Genomic DNA, 19,137 nt, shown 5'->3' with positions numbered 1-19,137 from the left:
AATTTTCTATTTTTGTATTATATCAACAGAAAAGCTTGTTGCTGAAATTCTTTTTAATTTCATAATTCATTTAATCACTTGATTTAAAGTCCCGTACAATCGTTATGAATTACAAATTACTTATCAATAAAGTTGGCATATCTACCAAAAACAAAAAGAAATATCTGAAATTTAAAAAAGGCCCTAATATTGGTTTTTGCGGTAAAGTACAGATCTAGGAGATTTTATTGCATTCATGGAAACTTGTTATTAGCTCATTTTAAGCATGTGCGTCGTAGAATATGTTTAATTTTTATAATTTTTGTTTTTTTGTGTACGGATTCAAAAAATTCTAGGCGGTTTTCTCAACCTCTTTTTTACTCATTCACGAAATTTGATACGATTTAGAACTGTATGAAATGTAATATTATTAATGTACTTTACATTTATAATATACCAAATACAACGATATTGATTTTTAGGCTTTTCGTATATTTTAAGAAAGCAGCATTTTACACTTTAAAAAATATATTCGAAATTCTAGTGTTTGTAAAAGTAACAAAAAATTTAATATCTATATGTGCTTGTTAGATAGATTTCGAATATCGAATAATAATTAACCATAAATTTCATCTTTCCTAAAAGGGCCCTTGGTGGTGAGTTATATTTTAAAATAAAAAGGCACAGGATCTAACTCACAGAGAATAATAATTCAGTCGCCATGACTCAACTCGCTTAGGAATAAAATTATGTTTGTACAAAAAACTTTTCTGTACAACATAATTACCATAGATTAAATTGAATGATAATGATTATCCCTGGCGCGCATCAAAGATAACTGGTAGTTTTAGCTACCAAGCACATATTATTGCAAACGAATTATCATAAAACATAAATATCAATTGTTTTTATAAATGTCAAAATGATAAAGTAAAAAATAATAGGGGTTTCATTGTTCTGAAGTTCTAAAAATCCTATTGAATTTCATAACTACATACTTTCATTGTTTTAAAATAAAATAAAGAAAAAAAGCTATATCAATTATTATAAGGTGCTCTAATTCATATACGTTTATGTATTAGAGTACACCACGCCACGGGATTGTTTTTTGTGGGTTAGACCCATATCAAACAATCCCGTGGCATCCCACTTTACCGGAAAGAGTAGGTTTTATTGGGTACCAATCGTCCCTGACTAACGTATCTATTTATATACATATAAAAAGGTATCCTTAGGGTTTTAAAAATTAATGTTATTATTTATAAATTTTTAAGTATAAATATAAAAACTACATATCTTGTTTTTTGAAACTTGTACCCTTACAACTTTATTGCTATAATAATAAAATTTATAACAAGTATATTTTTTTTATAAAATAGACTTTTTCATAACTTTAATGAAACCGAATTGATAACTTTTATATCAATTTGATCATATGTGTACAATGCTTTAACTAGTTACTTTTCACAAATCATTAATGAAATACATAAAACATCATTAGCATCTATTAAAACTTAAATTCGGATGGCTTCGGTAAAATATGTCGGCATAATTATACCTTCGGCGTATTTTGTCGTCAATATAGTGACAGTAAGTCTGTTACGTTATGCCAAACAAGTTCTTTTTTGCTATTGGTCTATTATCAAATCTTGCTCATCTCCTATTGGTTGTATTTCAAAACGTTGAAATCGAGAACAAGGAATGTCGGCCATTACTAGAGGCAAGTGTGGTCGTGTCGGCATTCCTTTTTTTTCATCATATAGCATTTGATGCTTGCTTTAGTTGTTCCGTTTTGCGTTCGTTCTGCGAGGGTAATTTATAGAATAAAAAAAATATTATTTTGACATTGTTTTGGTAGGTAAGTGAAAAAGTGGTTATCACAAGTGAATAAAATAAGTATACTAAAGTTATGATATTTTTTTCAAAATAATCATCGTAATTCATTGCAATTGCAGCATAATGAGAACGATGAAAGTCAATAAGCGTCGATTTGTGTTATGTGTCACTGAAGCTTGTGTTTTAAATTCTCAATATTATAAGCGTTATAAATAAAAAATAAGCAATAATGTTTATGAAGAAGCTAGTGACAAACTTATTTAAAGATTGAATTATTACGTGGAATGTATTTAATTTGTGTTGGATGTGTTTAAAAAGTGAATATAGCATTTGGCGGGAACCTGTGTTTAATTTAGGTTATAAATAATAGATAGTTTAATTAAAATGATAATTGTATCACTCCTAGATTTCTTTTACAATGACGACTATGGAAGAAGGAGAATCTACTACGGAAGAAATACCGTCGGGAAATCCGGACGATTTAACAAAAAATCCTACAGCTCTAAAAGGTATAATATAATTGTTATTACATAAATTCTTTTTTTGAAGATAATTTTTTTTTCAGAATATTTAATTTTGTTTTCTATTACTCAGAGGCACACGAACAAATGGCCACCCTTGATGTTCTGGTATGTGGACAATGCCATTCAGCATTCCATTTTATTGAAGAGTTTAAAGATCACAAAAATACAAATAACTGCACTGGTAAATCACCAGTACGGGACAGTGTAAGTAAAATTTCATTGTTTTTTTCCACATAATACAATTCAGAAAGCTTAGAATAAGTAATGATATTAGTTCATTATCAAACATGCACAATGTTGAAAAGTGAAAGGGCATAAAAGTATAGTAACATTAAGAGTATAAGCATTTTTAATATATTTATAAAGTTAACAATTTCAAAACTTTAACATATTTTCTGAGCTGCTCATAAATAAACATTCAATGGCAATTAACTAGCGGGCTGCATGACTCTAAACACTGTAATTGAAAAATCTCATTTAGTTAATCATTTAACAATTTATTACAATCACCCTGCAGAATTGCATTAATTATAATAACCATATATAACCAAGTCATATATACCTGGTATATAGTTTTCTCAGTCTGAAGGACTTGAGAATCTCAATTTGTTATTATCTTAATATGTTGTGCATATATAAACATAGGTGCAATATAGAAATGGTGCAAACTGTTTTCTAGTAGTTATTTATTGTATTGTCATATAGCTCTTTTATTTTCAATAATAAGTTTACAAAAATATTTATCCAATAAATATTTACTTATAGAATGAAAGTAAATCACAAGTATGGGCTTTTCTGCTATGGAAGTGCTCATCGGTTCGAGATGGTTCTACTTCAAATGCAGACAACAGCTGGAAATTATATCAGCAATGGTGCAGGATGCCTGAAGCTCAAAGAACGGCATGGATAACAGCTGGATCAAATGTACAATCTCTATCTAAATTTGCACATGCTAAAGTTGTAAGTATAGCATATTAAAATAATGTTAAAATTGTTTGTGTTTATGATAATATAAAATTAATTAGTAAATAAGGCATATTTCTTTGCATCAATATAATTTTTACTACAGTATATGATCATAAATTATGAATTTATTCTCATAGATGGAATTGAAGGCTGAAGATCAGTTAGTTCCTGTGCAGACAGCTGCTCCTGAAGTGAAAAAACGTGGTAGACCAAGGAAAATTGTCAAAGTGGTTTGTATTTGTTTACAATAAAAATATAGAAATGAAGTGGCAGTGGACCGCGTCTTGGCAAACGTAGTGTAGGACATCCTCAGGCACGGTGGAGTGACGATATACGCAAGGCGGCAGGCAGGAGCTGGATGCGAGTAGCCGTAGAAAGACCACAGTGACGTGCACTGAGAGAGGCCTATGTCCAGCAGTGGACAAAAATAGGCTGTTGATGATGATGATGATGATGAAAGATATAAAAATATATTTAATGAACTGAATCTCTTGTTTCCCCACAAAGAATAAGAAACATTTTTAGTTAGATGATAATTAATTAAATCTATTATGAATATAACTATTATTTTATGTTTCACCTATCTAATTCTTCACTTGTTTTTTTTTTAATTCTCATCATGTGATAATAGACAATTTAATAACTTTTTTTTTTACCAATTATTTAAGAGGTACTTTTCAAGCTGTGCCTATTTGATGTGACTAAAAATTTTCAGGAGGATACCGAGGCTCAACCATCTGGAGAAGAGAGTGATGATGTTAAAGCAACTCCAGCTCAGAAAGCTCTCCTCAATAAAATGTCAATGTCTAACGCTAGTAGAGCAAGGGTATGTATATTGTATTAATTATTTTTTAAGTTTTCCATCAAGGTTAAAATTAAAAACTTGTCTATAACTAAATTATAAACTGTAATTTAACTATTACAAAACAAATTATATGTATACATGTATGTGATCTGTAACAAAATTATCAGTAGTCAATTAGGACAGCAATGTTGTTTGTGGTAAACTTTAAATGCTTAAATATATATATACAAATATGAATTAAAACTAGTTACTGTATAAATCTTGACCGCGTGGAATGGTGGCAAGAATGCTAGCAGCATTTCCCCGTTGAATCGCAATTCCGATCCTCTGGGCAAAAAACGAACCAGCCCTCCTGTCACCAGTGGAGGCAATGAGGCGAGGTGTTATATTATGTGGTAAACTTGTCTCCAATATAATATATGTTCTCGTTAGGAATTGTCTTCGGACTCGGTTCGCAACGCGCAGGAGCGCGTGCCGGCTGAGGAGCGCATCGCGCGTCGCTCGGAGCGCGAAGGCGGCGCGGGCGCGGAGGCGGGCGAGTACGTCGTCGAGAAGATACTCGCAAAGCGCTTCAACCCGCGACGCAAGCACTACGAGTACCTGCTCAAGTGGGAGGGGTACCCTCAGTGAGTGTCATGATAAATAAACATGATCATTTATATTAACTGTTTTAGTAGACTTTAGATCAAAGACAATTTTTTTTTTTTTAATTATCTTAAAACTCAAAAGTTTCTTCTTTTCTTCTTATTCTCAGTGAACAGAACACATGGGAGCCGGTAGAAAATATGGAAACTTGCAAACATCTTCTGGAAGCATTCGAAAAACAGCTAGCTCGTCAAAAGGAATTGAAAGCGTTACGAGCTCAGCAGCAACAGCAACAGCATCCAGTACAGGTAAATTATTATAAAAGTGGGCTATCAAAACTGAATATTAAAACTCAAATCGATATTTTTTTATTAATTTTACTACTTCAGTGTTGGATGTAAAATAATATATTTTGAGATATTCATACTTGAGTATTCTTCATTAAAATTTATAAAATAAGTTACCTCTTTTGTTAAGGTGATTGATTGAATGCACACTGTACTATACTATATACTACAGAAACAGCAATAACTCCTTTAACCTTTGACCCTTTTTTTTACAATATAATAATAATTATATTCAGGGTGCATTGTAGTTAAAGTGTTACAATATATCTATTTAGAAATTACTTTGTTATTGTTCTATAAAAGTATATAAGATTAAAAAAGTGTTTATTACATATGCTTCATGAGTATTGCTGTTTCTATGAGTAGTTACTAGGTCAATTGTTTATTAGGTTAAGCAGTTAAGCACTCCAATACCACAGGTTGTCAAGCAGATGGTGAAGAAATCCGACAGTCCAGTGTTGACACCAACTGGGTAAGCAGAAAAATTAAACCATTACTTCAGTTAAATTTTTCTAAAAGAATGACATATTTAATTATTTTGCATTAGATAGCCATTTTACTAAGTGAATTCCGTAAACAACTCGTTTTTATCAAGGAAGGAGGAATACATTGTTATGTACTATGAACTTAATATGTGTATGCAACAGTTACATAAATAATCTATCTAAATTAACGCAAGTCAAATAACAATGAATGAAACAGTGCTGGATAAATTTACTATTAGTATCTATGGCAGTATTATTTGGTCTCCCGACCACGTATTCGATTATAAGTAATAGGCTATTTGACAATGCGAAAAATAAATTGTGTGTTATTGTAATCAGTGTATATTATGAGTGTAAAAATGGTTATATACTAACGAAACTTGAAAATAATACTAAATTTATTCAAAAATCAATAAATAAAAATGCATTTTTTCAAACATTTGTCACGTGACACGAAACGCTCCTGACGCCGGGCTTATGATGAAGTCACTTTCATGTAAACTTTGCTTTTCTACTATATGTATCACAGATTAAAATACAGCACAGTGACGTCACCGACACCATTGCTGCGCCATATTGTCCAAGTAGCGTTTTCGCGCGTTATTTAAATATGGATTTTTTAATATGATATTTTTCGGCAAATATGTACTAGAAATAAAAAAATCATCTTTTACTGGATTCCTTAACCTCTACTAAATAATATAAAATTGATTTTAAAAACCAGTCAAATAGCCTATTATAATCGGGATATCAATTGTCTGGCAGGCGCCTGCAGCGTTCGAGCAAGGCGCGCGCACTGGACCAAGTGAAGGCGTGGTGCGGCGCGGACGACGAGCCCGCCAGCAAGCGCATCAAGCGCGAGATGTCCAGCGACGACGATTACTCCGACAGCGATTCCGTCAGAGGTAACCGCATCGAATTCATTTTTTAGACGATTAATTTTGTAACAAATTACTATAAGTAATTGTCTCATTGATAAAAACCAGTTCGACAAGTAGTAGTTTCAATCCAATTCTAATTCAATAATTTCAAAATAAGAAATGAATTGATAAATATGAATTATATACCTAAATAAGATGATGATGGACGAAAAAGAACTAAACAGTTTTATTTAATTGAACTATTATTATGTTTCAATTAATTTTTAAAATAAAACTTTAATTAACCTAATATATAGATACATAAACTTTCATAATAATTTCATCATATCATATCATTTTTGTGTTGGATAAAAATATCTAATATTTATACATAATAAGTAGAGATATTTGTTAGCAGCTATCAAAACTGAGGTCATATCGGAAGGTATGTGGACCATATTTACCATCGAGAATGTAGACAATGATTTAGATAGTAGAGATTAGAAAATTAGAGATTGTACAAACACTATTTTCTTTTTTCTTTTGTTAACAGAAAAGAAAATATTAAATGGGCAGTCTTCCCCAAAATCAAATATAGACCCCGAACTAGTGAAATCTTTAGGTCTCGGAGGCAAGGGTATGCCTAACATCAAAGGTGTCATTAAAGTTGATCCAAAACACATGCCAAACCTTAGTACCGGTAAGTAATAGCTAAATTGTTACAGTCCACAGTAACAGCTCTTCCCTTGTGTTTACCTTAATTGATAAATAATTATTTGAATTTACTAACTACAGTATTTTATATTTAAGGTGTGTACATAATGTCCAAGAGTTCCGGTATAATGAAAATTAATTCTCCTGGCAAGTTAGGACCTGGCTTGAATATAGACCAAGAGGTGATCAGAAAACAGATCATGGCTGCCAAACAGGTATCATAATTTTATGTTTTTAAATATTTCCATCGAAATTTATGCCAGGTATAAAACTTTTAAAAATGTTTTTAAATATTTCCATCCTAATTTATGCTATCGTTATATCAATAGATGTTGAATGAAGCTGAAATTAATAATGTAGCTTTCATTTGCATTTCGCTTGTAGACTCTTGTTTAAAGTGGAATCCAATGGCTTTATTTATGACAATCTCCTTTATTTAATCCATTTTATTTTATTTATATAATATACAGGGTTTCATATTGCATATGTCACTAAAACATAATTTACATGTATCTTTTCTTTTTGTAGAAAAAAATGGAGGAGAAGAAGTCTTCACCAGCAAACACACCTGTATCATCACAGGTATCTAAGCTATAATTTTAAATTCTTATTAATCCTAATAATGTGAAAAAAATTAAGTATTCATTTATTATTTCTAAAATAATTGGCCATCCTTCAATTGCAGTAAGTAAACTTTTGTTCAAAAAGTGATAAATATTTTCATACAATTAAAAACAGATAAAAAAGACATATGGTGCTGGAGGACAACAGGTGACAGAAAAAACGATTATAACTCCTTCTGGGCAGAAGATTATCCAACGTACAATACAGCGACCGTACGGCGCATCAGAGGGAAAGTCGCCGGTCACAATCCTTAATAAGAAGCTTGCACAGGTAACATTTTCTTTAAAGGTTTTATTTCGTATATACTCTATGAAAAAAAGGATAAAAAATTTAAATCTATAGAATTTTGCTTTATTATCAACCAATAGATGCTTATACAGTATTGGTAGATGTAATATTTCTCGTGGATATATTTATAAGACGTAAAAGCTATAAGAGCTGTAGCGGTTATCCTTATAATAGTTTAGCAGGACTTTACTCAGTATTAGACCATTGCTCTTATGTGTTCTATACACATAATTATTAAATAAAAAAAAGTATGTTATTTAGTTATTTAAGTATGTTATTTCGGTGTAATGTTAATTTTATTTTTTTATTATTTCAGGGTGACAGTCTCCTGCGCGGCTCCGGCGGCTCGACGCGAGGCCGCGGGCGTGGACGCGGATATTCGGTGTCCACGGCCGCCGGGAACATCGTGCGCATACGGGAAAAACCCATCACCATTGAGTTTGATAAGGTAAAACAGCAATAACTAAGTTAGTAGGGTAAGTGATTGAAGCTGTAAATAGGGAATGATGTTACAGCATAATCATTCAATATGTATAGTCTATTCCAATGGGAAGAGGAGAAAAGGTAAATAAACAACTTTGATCTTTGAAACAAATTGATATGTCATTTGCGTTCGACTAGTGAGGTGAAAATAATTGAATGAATGGATAATGAATGCTAAGGAACGACAAAAAAAGTTTTGAATGTTTCCTTTTGTCATTGGAAAGGACTATAGTTCATCTACACGCTTCATTCACGCTAATTGGTGAAAAATAAAATATATTAGCAACACAAGTGCCTTTAATATAATATAGATATAGAATAGGAAGGGGTTGTAATGTACAAATTTAGAAGTATAATTGTAATTGGAGTCACACAGTCAAATTTTGCACCTTCAGTGGGAGGCTTCGTCAGAGTCTTCCGACGGCATAGAGGATCCCTTCCCGCGCGATCTTGGCCCACTTCCGTCGCCCAGTCCGGAAAGGGAGTTGTCTCTGTGCCCGGTGACAGGGAAGAGACTGGCGCGCGCCGAGGGAGAGCCCACGCCGCCGCCCACGCCGCCGCCGCAGCCGCCGGCCACGCCGCCTCCGGAGACCCACCACGCTACCATGCTGATGAAGGTATAGACATTAATGAAGATGAACACTGTATATTACTCCAATAGTACAAACTATTATCCATATTCTTTAATATGATACATTGCCTAATTTTTTTTAATCAATTTTTTTTTAAGCAATTGTTTTTTATGTACAAATTTTTGGATGTGACAATTTAACAGTTCTTAGTACATGGCGTAAAAAAAAATTCGTGAGTACTTGTGTCACTATTTAAATGTTTTTTATTCCTTATTATATTCAACAGGTTGAAATGTCACCAGGAGGCACAACGGGAATGTTAGTACAAGGTGATGGAGCGCAACCATCTTTACCAGTTTTAACCGATGAAGATGGTGTAAGTATAATTAAATAGAGCATGTTGTTATAAATATGCTTTAATTAAACATAAAACATATACTTGTATCAAATACTAAAATAAATGTCAATGACAGACGGAGGTAAAGGTCGAAGCTAGTGCAGTTAAGCAGTTGTTAGAGGAAGGCGTTGGAGTTGACGATGGTGAAGAGGTGGGCTTATTACACGCAGGACATCCACCCATCATGATAAGAGGAGAAGACGGCGTGTTGTATCAAGTTAGTAATAAAATGATTATATAATTCTGATTCAATACTCACTTAAATGGATTTGTTTAAATACAGTTTTAGAATACTTGTTTTGGTTTGAGTCCTCAAAGAACACTATAACAAAATAAGGAGTTAAAACATAATATGTAATGGTATAAACAAATCAATTAATATTTCAAAGAAAACAAACTTCAAAAGTAATGACAGTATTCACATTAATCATTGCATTATGCAAATTGTATGAATGCTGAGACAAAATCAAATTGATTACAATGCTAAAAGCATGTATAATATGAACAAAGATTCAGCAGATTACATGCAAAAAGGGATGTTTTGTGGCACATATATTTGAATATAAGTAACAAAATATGGCGTAACAGGTGGCAGGGGAAAATGAAGCCGGACAGACATTGTTAGTGGCAGCGGAAGGCGTAGAAGGTTCCGTAGAGGGTGTTGAAGGCACCGTCGAAGGGGAAGGAGAGGGTGTGATGTATGTCACGAGAGAAGATGGACAGGTACACAATAATCGGTTTTTGTAATTTCATTTCAATTTAATAATTAATCAATGCATCATATATTAATAAAATATTAGTCAAATTAGTATTTTACATTTACTGTTATTTATATTAAATAATTAGGATACTAATCTAAATCAAAGGATTTTTTTTTTTCATATTGTACCTATATAATTGAATCTATCTTTTCTAAATTATCTTGTGATTTCAATGTTTGTTAAAGCCTATGACTAAAGTATACTTTTGATATTATCGAAAATAATAATAACGCTATTTACAGACATTATTAGTAGCTGCTCAAGGAGTAGAAGGTTCTGTGCAAGGAGTAGAGGATGCAGTAGAAGGGGAAGGTGAAGGGGTAACTTATGTTACGAGGGAAGATGGACAGGTAACCATTTCGAAATGTTCTAGAGCCATACTATATCTTATAATTAATAGGGGCCACTAACTACCAAGGGTATACCAATTTATTCAAGTAAACTTCACAAAGAAACGTTTTTGAATCGTCAACAATTAAATACTACCACCGTTTCGGAAAGCTTCAAGCGAGAAGAAACGGCAAGAAACTCGCATAGTTGCTCTGAACCGATTTACAATGCTGTTGTAATTGTGCAATTTACAGTTATAAGTGTCCTATGATGGAATCAGAGCCTATCACCAGGCGTTTCTTTCTAAAAAGTACTCTTCTAATGAATAATATGATTATAGGCCGCCTATTGTACATTTTTCTTTTCTTTGTTTTTGTAAAATTGTTCCTATTATTTTTGTCTATATTGGTGTGCAATAAAGAGTATATAAATAAATAAAGAGTCGAGATGGCCCAGTGGTTAGAACTCGTGCATCTTAACCGATGATTGCGGGTTCAAACCCAGGCAAGCACCGCTGATTCATGTGCTTAATTTGTCTTTAAAATTCATCTCGTACTCGGCGGTGAAGGAAAACATCGTGAGGAAACCTGCATGTGACAAATTTCATAGAAGTTCTGCCACATGTGTATTCCACCAACCCGCATTGGAACAGCGTGGTGGAATATGTTCCAAACCTTCTCCTCAAGGGAGAGGAGGCCTTTAGCCCAGCAGTGGGAATTGACAGGCTGTTGTTGTTGTTTGTTGTTGAAATAAATAAATAAATAAAACAGGACGTACTGGCGATCGATCCGACGCAACTCGCGCAGCTGATGCCGGGTGGCGAGGCGGGCGCGCTGCAACAAGTGGCCGTGCAGGTGGAAGGCGAGCCCGGCGAGGACGCCACGCAGGTCATCGCTCAACTCGTGCAGGCTGACCTGCCATCACCCGGTAAGCAATCATACATGATACACTTATACAATAGGCTATTTGACTGGTTTTTAAAATCAATTTTATATTATTTAGTAGAGGTTAATGAACCCAGTAAAAGATGATTTTTTTTATTTCTAGTACATATTTGCCGAAAAATATCATATTAAAAATTCCATATTTAAATAACGCGCGAAAACGCTACTTGGACAATATGGCGCTGCAATGGGGTCGGTGACGTCACTTTGCTGTATTATAATCTGTGGTACATATAGTAGAAATGCAAGGTTTACAAGAAAGTGACTTCATCATAAGCCCGGCCAATCAGGAGCGTTTTGTGTCACGTGACAAACGTTTGAAAAAATGCATTTTTATTTATAGATTTTTGAATAAATTAAGTATTATTTTCAATTTTCGTTAGTAAATAACAATTTTTAAACTCATAATATACACTTATTACAATAATTCACAATTTGTTTTTTGCATTGTCAAATAGCCTATTCAAAATGCATAATTTAACTTAGTATGTGATACGGATGTTCCTTTTGATATCTAGTCTTTTATTGTTCTTTATAAAAAACATTACATTCCGTATAAAATATTTCACAGTTTTTACTATTTCAATTTATTGCTACCTATCATCATTACATAGTATAAAATAAAGTTGCGGACCGCTGTCTGTCCATATGGTGTGCTTAGATCTCTAAAATTATGCAACAGATTTTGATGCGATGTTTTTTTTAATATGTAAAGGGAATTGAGGGGAAGGTTTTTGTATATAATGCCTTGACAATATAATAAATAAAACACTATAAATTTTTCTAAAGTGTTGTCGTAATTGAACTAATTCTGTAGTTTATGTAGTATCAGTATTGCGCCCTCGCGAATCCGGAGCGGGTCGCTAGATAGATTAAACTAATAGATCATTTTATAAAATATATTTTATAAAATTATCCTTATCATTGTAAAGGTAATGTGTCATAGATGTGTACATAAACAAGTTGTTACTACTTAGCATTAACACAATTAAATTTTCAGGCGGTACGAGACGTGTAGTACTGTTACTACCGGATGGTAGTTTCACCATGACGGAACTGGACAAAGAACAATATGAATCAATAACAGAAGCAAGTAAACAACAGGAATGAGAATTACATGAAATGTAAATGTGACTGATGTGTTATATTTATGAAGGACACTTTGAAAGGAATGAGACTGTAGAACCAATACACAAATAAGCTATTTACTAAGTTATTTAAGGAAAAAATTCTTAAAAATATCTGGAAATATCTTCTTTATTAGTGTTCTATATGTATGTGCCACAGGGTTATTGTTAAAGGTGCGATATCATGATGAATTGTCATATAATGTGACAAAAGAAATTACATTTTATTATAACTAGCACTTGACACAGTATTGAGACGATTGACAAAATTTTGTGCAATTGTGTATAGGCACTAATGATATTATAATATCACAGAGTTAACTATAACCCTCTGTCATAAGCATGTAATATAAGTGGTTGATTGTAACACGAATTCACGATTGTCAATATACACAGATAATTTAAATATTGAAGCTATGTAAAATATTAAGTATCATTGTGGATGTTAATGGTATATTCCTAGACTAGAATAATAATGATAAAAAACGTATATAGAGTTAAAGAACTGTGATGGTTTAGTGGCTTAGAGCATGCGGAGTTACATCACTGTGCAATTTCAATCTTCTCAATATGATATCCGCCAAAATATAAATATGTTTTAGATTAAAAACTTAATATTTTTTTATCTATTGTAAGTCTGAAAACTTATTTCTTTTCAACTATTTCAAAAGAGTGCTACGACTTCACATTGTTTAAGTATTAAATGACTATGAAATGCTTCCTGGGCAATTTCTTTTGAGAACTAACCAATGTATATAAAAGTATAAATTAAAACGCGATTGTATAAAAAATATCTCAAGTACATTTTTGTATATAAGCGTGTTTTAATTTCTACTAAAATTACAGTAGATAATCTTAAACCATAACAGATCTGTATGAAAAAAGTAGTATCCTAAAAAAAAATGTAAAGTCCGAATAATGTTCTTTCCTGCTTTTCACCTGTATCTGTTGTGGTTTAAAATTTGATCCCGCATTTTTATTAAAAAAGATCTTATATTTTTGAAAAATGACGCTTCGAAGTTTAAATTGCTCAAGATGTAGGTGATCTTATCGACATCATTTATGGCGAAAAATTAAATTGTTTTAATCATATTTACAAAAAAAACATAGCAAACGTCACCATATAATTTGAACGGGAATATAACTCGAAGTATAAAACATTAATATATCTATACTTAACAAAAGAGGTGCTAAGTGCTAGCGAAATACTCTTTAAACAATAGGATGTACGCATATGCGGCTACTAAAAGTAATGAAAATTACTACCACTTTTGCTCTGCAGAAAAACGGTCATAAATGAAAAATGTTGTTCCTTTTTATTGTTTGGGAAATAATCCATTTACATATTTAATTACAATTATCTGCGAGGTATCGCTGTCGCATACGTAAAAACATATAGTACAACACATATTAGATGTAGCATCGGAAAATGCAATGGAATGAAAATAAAACCGATTACTGCCGATTTACATAACGAATAGAAATAGCTCCCTATCGCGCCATTCGTCAGAGAAAGCAAGTGCATGTGAATCGAAGCGTCAAATTGACGCATACATTAGGTCATATGATGTTACAAGTTATTACGTTTGTGCAAAGATCATATTCGCGTGAGAAATAAATATTGATAATTTGGGATAGCGTACTCAATTCGGATGTGATCGGTTTTACGAATTTTTCCGATGCGACATCTAAGTTGTGTCGTACTAATTCTGCACTGGTGCACCTCTTATTTCGGTATATACTTTATTAATTCTTTCAACTGTATATTTTTAATTTTCTAAAATTATTTTGTATTAATACAAAATAATTTGAGTAAATGAAAAAATTTAAGTGGCCGAAACATTGCAATCGTTGATAAGTCAAGGCAGCTTTATAATCAATAGACCGAATAAAAATTTTAATACATAATATAAAAAATAGTATTTTCTTCGTGTCCAATAACGCACATATTTAAACGCAAATTATATAATCCATTAGACTTGATTTAATAATGTAAATATTATGAAATATTCTCATAGCTTACCATTGGAGTTATTTTATTGTATTGTGTTAAGAAAAAAAATGTTTTTTTTTTTTCGAAACTTAAACATGTTAAAATACTTTCACTAGAACATGCCTAATTTATATTTAAAACCATTTTATAGGAATGATTTTTAATAAATATAATTTACAAATGAAATGTTTTATTGAATGAAGCTTCAAAAGTTACAACTTAAAACTGCTCTGTTTATCTTTTAAGTGAAACTGTTTTAAACCTTTTAACAGACAATTTATTATATTATTATTAGAAGATAACTTAATGGATAATCAGTTTGTCCATTCAGTGCTAGTAGCTGCCCTGTGCAGTGTGCGGTTTGTATAGACGCCGGCGAGCTCTCCGGGCACTTATGGAGGCAAGAGAGTACAACCGTTCCATCTTCAAAATCCAATCCACCACCAACGTTAGACGGCGCCATTTCGAAGAGGACGCTACAATGTCGACAAGAGCGTAGAATTCTGCTTCCTTCAGATTAAAGTCAGGAGATATTGGGGCAGGTCGGGCTATTTGGTGACGGGTTGGGCTCGGTACTTTCTTCTCCCCTTACTTCCTGGCGAAATTTGACATTCATCTCTGCTCTGTCAGAGCTACAGTGGTCAGGCATTCGCCGACGGGTAGTCCTCGGCGACTTGTAAAATCTCGTGCCTTGATAAACCCAACCACAATCCGCCAGAGGCTGCCAGGTGTGAGCTACTATACAGACTCCCCTACTCGATAATACTTACTACGACAATCTGACTATGTCTCCGGTTCGGAAAAGGATTTCTGAAAATTAGCTGAAAGTATACGACGAAAAATCCAGCTCGTCTTTTACTGACGTGAGCCGCGTAGACCGTTTTGACGTCATCCGTTATTCTACCCGTGTAAAGCAGGGACACCTAACGAGTAACATAAATTAACATGAAATGTACGTGTTTAAAGATTTAAGAGACTTATCGCCTACATGACCAGCCTACCTACCTACTACAATGCCTGACGTAAAATAGAACAACCTCAAATTAGTTACAACAATGAAGGATAATTATTTCTCTGTTATTTATTTATAAAATTTCATGTTTTTATTAATTTTACTTTTTATGAACATAACGATGAGATGGATATGATATTTAAGTTTTTGAAAAAGAGTCAATGACCGGAAAAGATTTTATGAAAATAAAGGGATATAGATAAAGTATAAGCGATGAGATATTGAATCTAACAATTTTTTCGATCACACAGCTCTGAAACCCAGAAAGATCAAAGGGTCCTTAAACCTACCGAGAGCCTGAAGACGCTTATGTCTATATAAGGCACAAGATTCCTTTATAGATAAAGGTATAGTTAACTATTGTTTACTCAGTTGTATACCTAAGTCGAAAATACTTACTACGACTCAGGTGTAAAGGATACAATCAAAATACAGCTTAATGATGAGACAGAAGTTAATATGAAACTTTTAGACCCACGAAAAGTGTTGTATCATTCGAACCACAAGTAAGTAAAGTGAAAGTAACAGCCTCTACATTTCCAACTGCTGAGATAAGGCCTCCTCTTCCATCGAGGAGAGGGTTTGGAACATATCCCACCACGCTGTTCCAATACGGGTTGGTGGAATGCATATGTGGTAGAATTTCGATGAAATTAGACACATGCAGGTTTCCTCACGATGTTTTCCTTCGCCGCCGAGCATGAGATGAATTATAAGTATACAAATTAAGCACATATATATAGTGGTGCTTCTCTGGGTTTGAACCCGCAATCATCGGTTAAGATGCACGCGTTCTAACCACTGGGCCATTTCAGCTGGGCCATTACAACGTTCAAATGTCAAATTTGACAGATCACAATATAATTTATTTCTCATAATTTAATTTCTTAATGTGAATCAGAATCAGTCAAAGTAAACTGCGAATTTAGAAAAAAAATAAAACAAGTGAGGCTAATGCTTGCGGGATTTTTTTTAAAGTTTTCTATAAAATATTATGTTATTATTAATCTGTGATTGTGGCAGTATTATATGTAAACAAATCATAACATCGTCGCGTGACGCGTACTTCAAATTCAAACTTTAAAGTCACATTATTTTAATGTAATTTCTTAATGTAGTTCTATTTCCTAATTTTTGTGTTAAAATTTGATTATGTTTAATTTCATTATAAACTTAGAACATTGAGACTACTCAAGCGGTATTGGGACTTAAAAATGACTGAAGTTAATGTTATATGTGATTTTTACTTTGAAGATTCTGTACAAAACAGAAAAAATCTTTTCAGTAAGGCATTATTGTGTTCAAAAAATGGCAAAGTTTTGTATATATTGTCAGAAGAGTTAAATGAGTTGCCCGAGTTATCGCAGGATGTGAATCAAATTGATAGACATTATATGAAAATGATTAGTTTTCTCTACACATCCAATCTACAGTCACTAATTGAAAATGTGGTCACTCTACCAACTTGGCAAAATGTTCCATCCACAATTATTTTAGACGATTTAAGTGAATACTGCACTAAAGATAATTTTCAAATTGCTTGTGGTATTATTGCTCTATTCATTGACACTGCGAGTAGTTGTGCAAAAGTTTTAAACACAACATGCCGATTTTATCTCTCCGCTCAGAAAAATAAATTTAGTGAAGATAATTTAAACTTGCTTAAAGAATTGTATATCAAGAATTTTTAAGTAAAATGAATATTAATTAACATAAGAATTAATAAGATTAAGTGCTTAAGTATATATTAATTTGCATTAAAATAAGTTACTGTATAAAACTTTACCCTAAAATAAATTTTCTCTTGTATAATAAATGTATATTTAATTCTAGTGTATTATTGTAGCCTTCTTGAATAATATAGACTAATAGTCTGATAGTATGTTGTGTCCAGTGTCATGAATGACCAGCTTCCTGAACATTACTGGTACCTAATATAAACCTCGACCTAAACTCCTTACTTCCAACCATTTATTGAAAGTTGTTTTTTATACTTCCCTAGTGTCTGCAAAGTAACTAACTCTAAATTATAGATAGAAGACGAAGATAATTCAATCGGTTCAAAAGGCTTACTCATGAAATTAAAAGCATTAATGGATTTCATTTATTTTGTTTAAATATGGTCACAATAAATATAAATAAAACAAATGTTTATTCACTATATTTTTTTTAAGTTCCAACATTAGATTAAATATGTATTACTATTTACAAAACCTTAGAAAATTTGCTGAGAAGTCATCACATAATATAACAATAGTATCAACCCTAAAACACATATCACCTAAACTTTAATATGATATAAAGCAAGAAAAATACAAAGATTGAAAAGAGGAATAAGTAAAATATGTAGTAGTTATGATTTCCTTTGCCCAATTTGAGAACTCTACCCATAGTTTTACCGAGAAATCCTGAACTTCTATCAACATCATCATCTATCCCTCGTAGTATTTTATCTTGTATTCGCACCTCGTTTCCAATTTCTATTGACATATGTTTAAGTGTGGTGATTTTTCCACTGAGCTCTTCTGCCATTCTTTCATTTTCGTGTTCAAACACATCGTCTGTAGCAGCCCTTGGTATGGGCTGATACTGGTAGCCATCCCGAGCCCTCCGCATACTACTACTTCGACCCGCCGTGATGATTTGTGATTACTAATGTTTCTCAATAATTCAATTATTTACAAATGATGTATTGTTAAATTATTGCTTAAGTTTTGACAAGATTTACGAACGTGACTTGTACGTAAACTTTTTTACTTTCCTGTACACTGTAACTTAGTTAATATTTAACTTATATAAAATAGTACTGAGAAAGTAGTAGTATTAGTGATAGGAAACTCCAAAGCGAAAATTGTAATTTGTAAATGAAGTGACAAATCATCAAATGCGTTTTGTTACAAACTGAAATGTCACATCAAATTTTAAATTACATTTATAAAACATGACGAATCTATAAATTTCAATGCTTATATTTTATTAAAGTATAATTTTATTTAAGTTATATATGAGGTCAACTAGATAATTAACAGTGTTTGAAAACTAGAATATCTTATAATTTAACAAAACGCTATTTGACACTCTCAAAAATGTGGTGAGTTATAAAATTGGTTGGAAAAATTAAAATATTGTTTATTATTTGTTTGTGTAGATTAAAAAACTAACATTTCCTTATAATTGACTCTTAATTGTATAATAACTCTACTACTCTACTCGTCTTCAAAATTTAATTGAGCTAGTTATCTCAACCATCCCGTCAAACTAATTCATGTCTTCTCCATCCTATGTGACATTTAACATTGGCGAAATAATCTGTGACTTGTCGGTACAGCTATAAAATAAACATTAAATTTTATAAGAATTGAAGATTATAGATTTGCAGATATAGGCGTTATCGTATTTTTGTAACTTCGGTTGTGAAATGGGTATTCACTATTCGGATTAAGTATTGATGTTGACATCAAACTTCAGATGTGTCCTTGTCAAATGTAGGGTAAGACTATTCGGT

The 19,137-nt window shown here is 32.3% G+C and overlaps 2 protein-coding genes across 2 annotated transcripts; one reads left to right on the top strand and one right to left on the bottom strand.

Moving 5' to 3' along the window:
- The first annotated feature begins 1,703 nt into the window (after nucleotides 1-1,703).
- Nucleotides 1,704-13,346, top strand: LOC124534048. Its single transcript, XM_047109692.1, has 22 exons — nucleotides 1,704-1,837; nucleotides 2,222-2,324; nucleotides 2,410-2,543; nucleotides 3,105-3,299; nucleotides 3,443-3,535; nucleotides 4,021-4,131; nucleotides 4,543-4,736; nucleotides 4,865-5,003; nucleotides 5,432-5,514; nucleotides 6,293-6,432; nucleotides 6,941-7,087; nucleotides 7,198-7,316; nucleotides 7,630-7,683; nucleotides 7,840-7,995; nucleotides 8,330-8,461; nucleotides 8,892-9,113; nucleotides 9,355-9,444; nucleotides 9,542-9,682; nucleotides 10,054-10,188; nucleotides 10,469-10,576; nucleotides 11,327-11,483; nucleotides 12,501-13,346. The coding sequence occupies exons 2-22, from the start codon at nucleotides 2,234-2,236 to the stop codon at nucleotides 12,608-12,610; spliced, it is 2,751 nt and encodes a 916-aa protein (XP_046965648.1). The 5' UTR covers nucleotides 1,704-1,837; nucleotides 2,222-2,233; the 3' UTR covers nucleotides 12,611-13,346.
- Nucleotides 13,347-17,778: 4,432 nt separating this feature from the next.
- On the bottom strand, nucleotides 17,779-18,504 carry LOC124534037 (BET1 homolog). Its single transcript, XM_047109671.1, has one exon. The coding sequence runs from the start codon at nucleotides 18,246-18,248 to the stop codon at nucleotides 17,910-17,912; it is 339 nt and encodes a 112-aa protein (XP_046965627.1). The 5' UTR covers nucleotides 18,249-18,504; the 3' UTR covers nucleotides 17,779-17,909.
- Between the last annotated feature and the right edge of the window lie 633 nt (nucleotides 18,505-19,137).

The sequence above is a fragment of the Vanessa cardui genome, chromosome 12 (genome assembly GCF_905220365.1).
Source record: "Vanessa cardui chromosome 12, ilVanCard2.1, whole genome shotgun sequence".
Taxonomy (NCBI): Eukaryota; Metazoa; Arthropoda; class Insecta; order Lepidoptera; family Nymphalidae; genus Vanessa; species Vanessa cardui.
Note: the sequence above shows the minus strand (reverse complement) of the source record. Positions and strands in the feature narration are given on the sequence as shown.